The 8,152-nt window shown below is 41.3% G+C and overlaps 1 protein-coding gene across 1 annotated transcript; it reads right to left on the reverse strand.

The window, feature by feature from the left end:
* Positions 1-1,332: 1,332 nt before the first annotated feature.
* On the reverse strand, positions 1,333-7,368 carry LOC120798342 (cytochrome P450 20A1). The gene is made up of 13 exons (XM_040142583.1): positions 7,147-7,368; positions 6,455-6,504; positions 5,916-6,082; positions 5,616-5,761; positions 5,336-5,503; positions 4,643-4,721; positions 4,274-4,386; positions 4,104-4,158; positions 3,364-3,484; positions 2,879-2,990; positions 2,610-2,674; positions 2,379-2,468; positions 1,333-2,116 (listed from the first exon to the last, which is right to left on the reverse strand). Exons 1-13 carry the CDS (start codon positions 7,216-7,218, stop codon positions 1,966-1,968), a joined length of 1,389 nt encoding a protein of 462 aa, XP_039998517.1. The 5' UTR covers positions 7,219-7,368; the 3' UTR covers positions 1,333-1,965.
* Between the last annotated feature and the right edge of the window lie 784 nt (positions 7,369-8,152).

Here is an 8,152-nt window from a genome sequence, read left to right on the forward strand (position 1 = left end):
AAAAATAAGACTTTGTTTATCTTCCCAGGATGATCCCTCTTTTATTTGGTTACAGAGCAGCAGGCAAGGCTGGATTACCAACCTGGCAAAGCGGGCAGCTGCCCAGAGGCCTGACAACCCCAGCGGCTCAAAAAGCCCCAGGTTTACTCCATGTCATTTGGAGTAAACCTGTGATTAATCACAAATTTGTTAGAAACTTTGAAGTAGCACATCGACTATGACAGGTCCTTCTGCTTGTGTCGCCAAACTCTGTGTCTCAATATCTAGTTTTGAAACCTGAGTTGTTTTAGTTTGTACTTAGCTAATTTATTGTAAACTTGTGTTTTATCAAGTAATCAACACACAGAACGAACCTCGGGAAAGGTCGCATTATTCCCTTACAGGAGAACTGTAAGGCTGCATGTATTCTCAATACATCTGGCAATAATTTTCTGTCAAATTGAATGATTGTTCAGTGAATAAAATGTCAGAAAATAGTGGGAAAATGCTCCGTTATTCCCTAAAGCCCAGGTAAACGTGGCCTTTGTTGGGTCACCAACTCAAAAATGTTGGGTTTACTGTCATAGAAAAACTGTGAATCCAACAAATCGTCAGCAGTTTTGCTTTAAAATGAATTAAACGATTAATCCATTATCAAAATTGCTGCTAATTAGTTTTTCTGTCAATCGAGTCAATTAATCAACTAATCATTTCAGCTCTAGAATACTGGTTGGTCTCTGGGTGACTTGAGAAATAACGAAGCTTCTATGCACAGCGGGGATAGATAGCAGCCCGGAAGATTTTAATCCAGCCATGGCAGCTGTGATATTTACCGTAGAGCTGCAATAATTAGTCGATTAACTGATAGATCGATCAACAGAAAATCATTCAGCAACTATTTTGACGATCAATTAATTGTTTAGGTCATTCTTCAAGCAAATCCTGCTTTTCAGATGTGAGACGTTGATGCTTGTCCTACGTTATAGTAAATTAATTATTTTTAGGGTTTTGGTTTTTTCATGGCATCACCTTGGGCTGTAGGAAACTGTGATGGGTATGTTTTTACAGTTTTCTGATGTCACGAAGACCAAACTATTAATCTAATAATCAAAAAAATAAACATTTTAATTAAAAAAAAAATATATATATATAATGAAAATAATTATTTGTTTCAGACCTAACTTAATTCAGTTAAATATTCAATTTGTAGGCTGGAAATTTATTTATAAAATTTGACACTGCCCCTCTCCATGTTTTCTTAAAACAAATTAAACTGAATTCTTTTAAGTCCCACTTGTTGGGGAGGCAGTGATAGGCAATATAAAATGAAAAGAATGACACAAACTCACAAAACAACTCTTCATACATATTTAATCATATGTAAGATATCTTTACAAAAAGGACTGAAATGTTTAAACGCCATGTGGCCTTTTTTAATAGACAAACAGGCCCCGTGTCACTGGAAATGCTGACTCAAGGCAGTTGTTCTAAGAATTATAGAAAAACTTCTGGCGGCACAATTTGTGTTTCTCGGCGTTGTGGAGTATTAAGGTAGTGAATTTTCCTCCCTTAGAACAGATGGAGTCTTCAACAAGTGCAAATTTGACCTGTGGACAGACAAGGTAATAATGTGCTTCAGGCTTCAGCTGAAAAAGCACCAGAAAGACAACCGGGGGGGAATTACAGTGGTGGTGCAACTTGAGTGCAAAGAACGCACTGACTGTACATACAAAAATTCCACCAAGTTAAGAAAAAGCCTTCAAGAATGGTGCAAATCAAGAGTTTAATTCCCAAAAAGTGTCAACTATCGGAACGTTTTTTTAAAAAGACGGGAGGCAACGTGAGTCATGGGCTGAAAAAATGATGGATTTTCAACATTCGACAGACACTTTGCTGGTAATTCCTTTAACCAAGATGTTAAATATATTCCTTTTTTGGAACAGGACTCCTCAGCTCCTCTGCCTCCGGTGGTTTTAACGACTAGTTCTAGCTTCTTGGGCTGACGGTGATCCAGGTTTCGTCCTTAGGAGTGGATACCAGCTCAGATCTGACCTCCATGACTTGTCCTTTCAACTTTTGAAGCTTCAGCTGCCGCGCCAAAGTGCTGAGCAGGACACTAGCTACAGTGTAGGCAAACCTGGCAGAGAGACAAAAGCTTCGCTGAAGTATGCTGGATATCCAATCACAGAGAGTTAGTCCTGATCATTTAATGTAAGTCAGTTCACATGTGCCTGAAATCAGGACAAGTCTATAGAATTTCACCAGACTGTTTTGGAACTAAATGACTGCACTGTGGGTCCAAAAGTCCGATACTCTCATCCCTTCGCACAGCCCCCAGTTAGAGGGATAATAACACATGGCCTTGAGCGTGGAGTTTGCGTTTTAATGTTAGTCTTTACCTGAGCTCCGGGCATGTTTGATTCCCCGAGAAGCCGAGCAGACAGAAGCTCTTCGTGGCTGATTCCTCCTCAAATCGATCCGGGTCAAACCTGAAAGATGTCACAGTGATCACCTTATCAGGCACTGGACAAACCAATATGATAAACCCACAAAAAAAAAAAGAAAAAAAAAAAAGCCAACCTGTGATGCTGTTATGCTATGCTATTTTCGTCCATTTGTGTAAAGCAAACCTGTATGGGGTGGTCCAGGTGTCAGAATCTTGCAGGACTACTCCTAAAGCATAGATCACCAAAGTCTGAAATATGACAAGGACAATATCTTACCCTTTTGGACCTAGTAAGTACACGTTCCTTAATATTATTATTGACATTTTTTTCCCACTCTAATATAACTAGTGTTTCTTTTGGACCCCAGGAAAAGTGTCTGGCTGTAATAATGTGACAAAGAGCAGAGGAGAAACAGACAGACAGAGGGCCACAGACGGCTGGAAACCGGATACCTCTTTGGGGATGACGTGTTGATCGACTTTGCCCTCCACTTCCTGAAGCCGAGCCGCGACGGGGGTCAGCTTGGCAGTCCGCACCGTCTCGTTGAGGACCTGCCGGCAGTATCTTTTCAAGGACAGAAATTTAATAAGGTCAAGCCAGTGAAACGCACAAACCGTGTCTGGATGTGCCTCAACGTGGAGGAGGATTCAACAGTTCATCCTCACAGGTACTGGTGGTGTATCTGTCTCCTTAAATAATGCAACAAGAGTGTTAAATGTTCAGGTTGAATCAGAATCGCATCAGTGGCAAAGCACTTACAGCCTTTAAATGTCTGAAACTTTGACCTTGAATTATGATGCCTCTATCTGGGAAACCTGTGTAATTTTCTTTAACGATTAAACAAAGAAACGATATACGTCGTCCCTCCATGTTTGACTTTAACTGCACCGATGTCAGACGTCTAGTCAGAGATTTAAGCCAGGTCCGAAGAGCTTACCTAAGCTGAGGGATCTTGTCCAGGGAAACTGGATCCGAACCCAAAACCTCCTCCAGCTCCTGGTACAGCTTGTCCTGCACTTCCTCTGAGGTGGACAGGAAGTGAAGTGCCCAGATACACACTGCCAAATCACAACATTTTACACTGAAGCTTTAGGGATTCATCTGGAAAAGGAGTGTACTTAGTCTAGGAGGCTTTAGAAGCTATTTAATCATTTTAACCATAGAATAATGTGATATTTTGCAAGTAATTAAAAAAAATGCTTAAAAGTGAATTAAAGAGACTAAAAATATCTGCTCAAATTAATAATTTCACTTTAACTTCCTTTCTGTGATCCCCTATGACGTGAAACTGAGGAGATTAGTTGATTGCTTTTAGAGTTGAAACAATTCTATTTGATTTGTTGACAGAAAATTAACTGTCATCTATTTTGAAAACTAAATATCATTAATATCATTTAAATAATGTCAAACACTTCACACTGGTTTTCTTCACATTCCTCCGACGTGCAGATTTGCTGCTTCTTTCCATTTTACATACTGTAGCTAAACTAAATTTCGTGGGGTTTTCGAGGGTTTGTCAGACTCTCGACTGGGCCCCGGGAAATCGGGATTTATTTCAGTTAATCAAGAAAGTAATCATCAACGAATATAATTGTTAGTTGCAACCCTAATTCAGTTATCAATCAATCTGTTTGATTGGGAGAATTGATCTCCAACTGTTTTGATAGTTACACATACAGTTGGCAGTGATGACGCATCCAGCCAAAGTGAAAACCATGCAGTCCTCCATGATCTGAAACAAACAACAGAATTCTTAGCAACTTTTTCAGAGCTTTGTGGGAACCGCGAAGATCTTTCAGTTATCTCTTAGGTTTTAAACCAGAGTGGGAGACTTCATCGGGATTCACCTGTCGTTCTGTGAGGCTGGACTGAAGCAGAGTGTCGACAAACACCGTCTGCTTCCTCTGGGCTTTTCTCTCCTTCGCCACTGACAGCAGCACAGACTCCATCTCTGACAGAGCTGAACACCCGGGAAGAAAGAATAATAAGACACTGTCGTTTGACTTCAGTTACTTTTTTTTTTTATATTTAAGGCCCGACGCTCATAACTGAGTTTACAGGTTAGAGACCCTGCATTTCAAGAATCCATCTTGTTTCCGGTCCTTCAGACAGCATATCCGAGATTAACTCCAGCCAGGAGCCGAGTGCCTGGAATAGTTCACATCAGCCAGTTCACATAGTTCACATCAGCTTACAATGGTGCAAACCTCACTCACCCTTCTCATAATGTCCTTTTCTGCTGGAGCTCTTCTCCAGGGAGCCGTCCAAGTAGCCTTTCCCGATTTCTGACCAGATCTGGCGGTGTAAGCGGAATGATGGAAGATGCCAAAAATCAATCAAGTTATCCATTTCAACAGAACTTTAATAGGCCAAGTTCTTGGTTTATAGGACATTTCTAACCCCCACGGAAAATGGGAAACCTTTCTTTTCTCGGGCCGAATGAACAGAGCCGTTGGTAGAGGCACTGACGAGACTGAAATATGAAGAACCCGCTCACTACAGCAATGTCGGTGCCTTTACTCTGCCCATTTAACTATATAGTGCTGAGATGCCCCATTTTCTGTCCACTAAATTGGAAATACTGTACAAGTGGAGAAAAAGTAATCTGGTATATTTACACTGAAATCACCAAAAGATATTGGTGTCAGTGTCCTGACAAAGAGCAAGGGCTTCTTTGTAGACATTCAACAAATACGCACGAAGAAGTCGATTGTAGAAGATGCACAGGACCACATTTTAACACCCACAGGAGCAGAGAAAAAGACCAGAATCCAACGCACAGAAATCAGCTGGGGTTTGTATAAGGCGTAAACCCTTTTCTCCACTAGAAAAACTCTCCCTCCACTGTCACTCTGGCTCTCTTCCTACAGGCAGGGGATGTTTATGGTGTTGAAAGCAGACCGCCTCACCGCGTCATGGTTCCTGCGGAAGGAAATGACCTCCGTGTCGTCTTTGAAGCGCTCACCCAGAGCCAGCTGGGTGACGGTCTTCATGGCCAGACCCAGCAGGTGGGCACACAGTGGGGTGTGCTGAGCCTCTGGGAACGACTTCCACTTTCCAACCAGCTCCTCCACCAGCTAGGAAACAAAACACGATTACAGAGGATATAGTTGATCATTTTTAATACTTCTATATCAAATATATCAGTGGGTCGTGTTGAAGTTTTGCCTCGTCACTAGAGGTACGAACCTTGAGCACAAGAGGGAAGTTGTTCTTCAGCGTGTTGTTGATGGCACTCTCATACACCTTTTTCCTTATCACGGTCTCATTGGCCCCGCCTCCCGACCCTGACTGGTAACCTAGCAACGACTTCAGCATCGTCTCAAAGGAGTCGGCTGAGGGGAGCAGAGAGGAAGAGTTTTTGTTTACCGCAGCACAAAGAACGGTGATGATGGCATCATATCCTTCACTGAAGGGGATCAGCGGTGCAGTGTTTGGAGCGTCGATATGTCCCACTGTGTTAATATTCCTTCATGCCGGTGGACTTACTGGTGTGGTTGGGGTTGATGTGTTGCCGTAGCTGGTTCACAGAGCCCAGGCTGACCACCGGCCGACCGCCGAACCAGAACGACGCCACGGACCCATACTCCTGATGCAGACTGACGAGGAACTCGTGCAGACTGCCCCTGTTCACAATGTCCTGCAGGTTCCCATCCCTGAGAGAGCAGAAAGCCATGGGTATGTGTCTGATGCGAAAAGCCAGTCATGCACGTTCGCTACACACAACCCCGTATGTGTGATATGTGTGATAAGTCATTGGGAGGTCGCTTCCTACAAAAAGTCTATCAGCTGAACAAATCTTGAATCATTGTTAAAAAATTACAATCAATAATGTACCACAAACATATGCTTTATGTTGAAGAAGGGTAAAAACTTCATCAGCACATTGGACTCGTAGGGAGCCATTTATAAATGACAGGACTTGTACAGGGAAGCTGGTTAATTGGGTCATATGAATTTTCCAAAATCCTTTTGCTGAATAAAAGTTAGTAGCAGCTGCAAAGCCAGAGGTAAATATATACACTCACTTCTCATCTGTGGGGTTGAGACCTGGGATGCCAGAGGCCCTTCTGGATGACTGAAAATAGGGTTAGAAATGGGATTGCGCGGTCAATGTCAGTTAAGTGAGTGACTTGTTGTTTGTACAGTCTATGTTAGTACATACATATATGAGTGTACCGTCTACGCGCTCACACACGGTCTTCTCCAATGAGCTGACAGATCGGCTAAGCCTGTCCCGAACCCAGCTAGCGCCGATAACTTTGTGTTCCATTAAGTCACTTGGAATCCCATAGAGAAATATGACAATTTAGAGGCTCTTCGCCTAATGGCAACCACACACATTCTAAGACACCACCAAAGGTCCCCTAGATCAATTACTTGGATCTTCGGATAAAGTCGGCATACAAGCGGCGTACTTTGCAGCATTTGATTTCTAGGTAATTAGGTAGGTAATTACTCGTTGCCGCCCGTTGTGAGTTTTTTTCTCCACCGAAGCTTGTTCTTGTTAGGTGTGTTGGATGAGCACCAAAATTAGAAGAAAAAAAAAAAGCTCGTAAGGATTCGGTTTATTTCTTATACGAGACGTTACCGCTTGTCAAAGAGAAAGGAAACGATAAATTGACACGTTTTTTTGGGAGGACACTGGCGTAACAATGTACCGGGATAACGGCCAGCTAACCGCTAACTTAAAGCTAACTTGAAACTTGCAGTGACATACCGGGTACAAGTAGAGAACAGCGCCGACTAAAATGATGACAAACGTGACAGCAAAGATGGCAAAGTCCAGCATGACTGCTCGCTCTTAACAGCACTATTTTTACACTGAACTCATGAATATCTGGAGATTTCCAAGCCAACTCTTTTAAGTCACCGTTACCACGTCAACAGAAAGTGCAGGGGCAGGAGGATTTCTGTGTTCGACTACACAGTCTGGACGGCAGTCAGAGGAAACTAATCAAAAGGGGTGAAATCGATACTGAACCCACTTTCGACAAAAAGTTTTTTTTATTTTTTTTTATTAATAAATCATTTACTAATATTTTTTGGATCAGTTTTGAGCCATTAAAAAGGAACGACTTTTGGGTTGCCAAGTTGTGGGAAAACCCTACTCCAAACAACAGAACAGGGAGTTCTTTCTTTTCACCTAGTTCAGTTTTAAGTTTAAGTTTTCACTTTTCCGGTTTAATGAATATTATGATATTACTTATATACTGTCTTACTTATATAAGTACAATTATCTATAGGTATAATTTAACCTTTAATCGGAAGCAAAGAAACATTATTAAAAAAAAATCAATTACAGTACATGTATTTAAAAAAACCTTGATCTATACTCATAAGTATTTTTACTCAACTACAGTTATGAAGCACTAGTACTTTACTAGAATATTACCATTTTATGTTACTTCATGCATCTAATCTACTACATTTCTTTCCCAAAACTATTATTACTTTACCAGCTACAACATCAAAGTACTACTCATGTTCATGCCTCAACAACATTTGTTACTTGAAGTACATTTTGTTGGTAATATTTTTGACTTTCATCTAGCAACAGTTTGAAGACAGGACTTTTACTTGTAATGGAGTATTTTTATAGTGTAGTATTGCTAGTTTTAGTGGTAAATGAGCTTGATACCTCGTCCACCACTGCTCTTTCCACTCTGTATATTATCATCGTACCTGATAAAGAGGAATGGCGACCTAGAAAAGTTAGAAATTGG

Source organism: Xiphias gladius, chromosome 13, assembly GCF_016859285.1.
Source record: "Xiphias gladius isolate SHS-SW01 ecotype Sanya breed wild chromosome 13, ASM1685928v1, whole genome shotgun sequence".
Classification (NCBI taxonomy): domain Eukaryota; kingdom Metazoa; phylum Chordata; class Actinopteri; order Istiophoriformes; family Xiphiidae; genus Xiphias; species Xiphias gladius.

Coding starts and splice junctions, on each gene's coding strand:
- LOC120798342 (XM_040142583.1), bottom strand. CDS start 7,218: ATGCTGGACTTTGCCATCTTTGCTGTCACGTTTGTCATCATTTTAGTC. Junction 6,505..7,146: donor CTGTTCTCTACTTGTACCCG/GTATGTCACTGC, acceptor CCCTATTTTCAG/TCATCCAGAAGGGCCTCTGG. Junction 5,762..5,915: donor CATCAACCCCAACCACACCA/GTAAGTCCACCG, acceptor TGCTCCCCTCAG/CCGACTCCTTTGAGACGATG.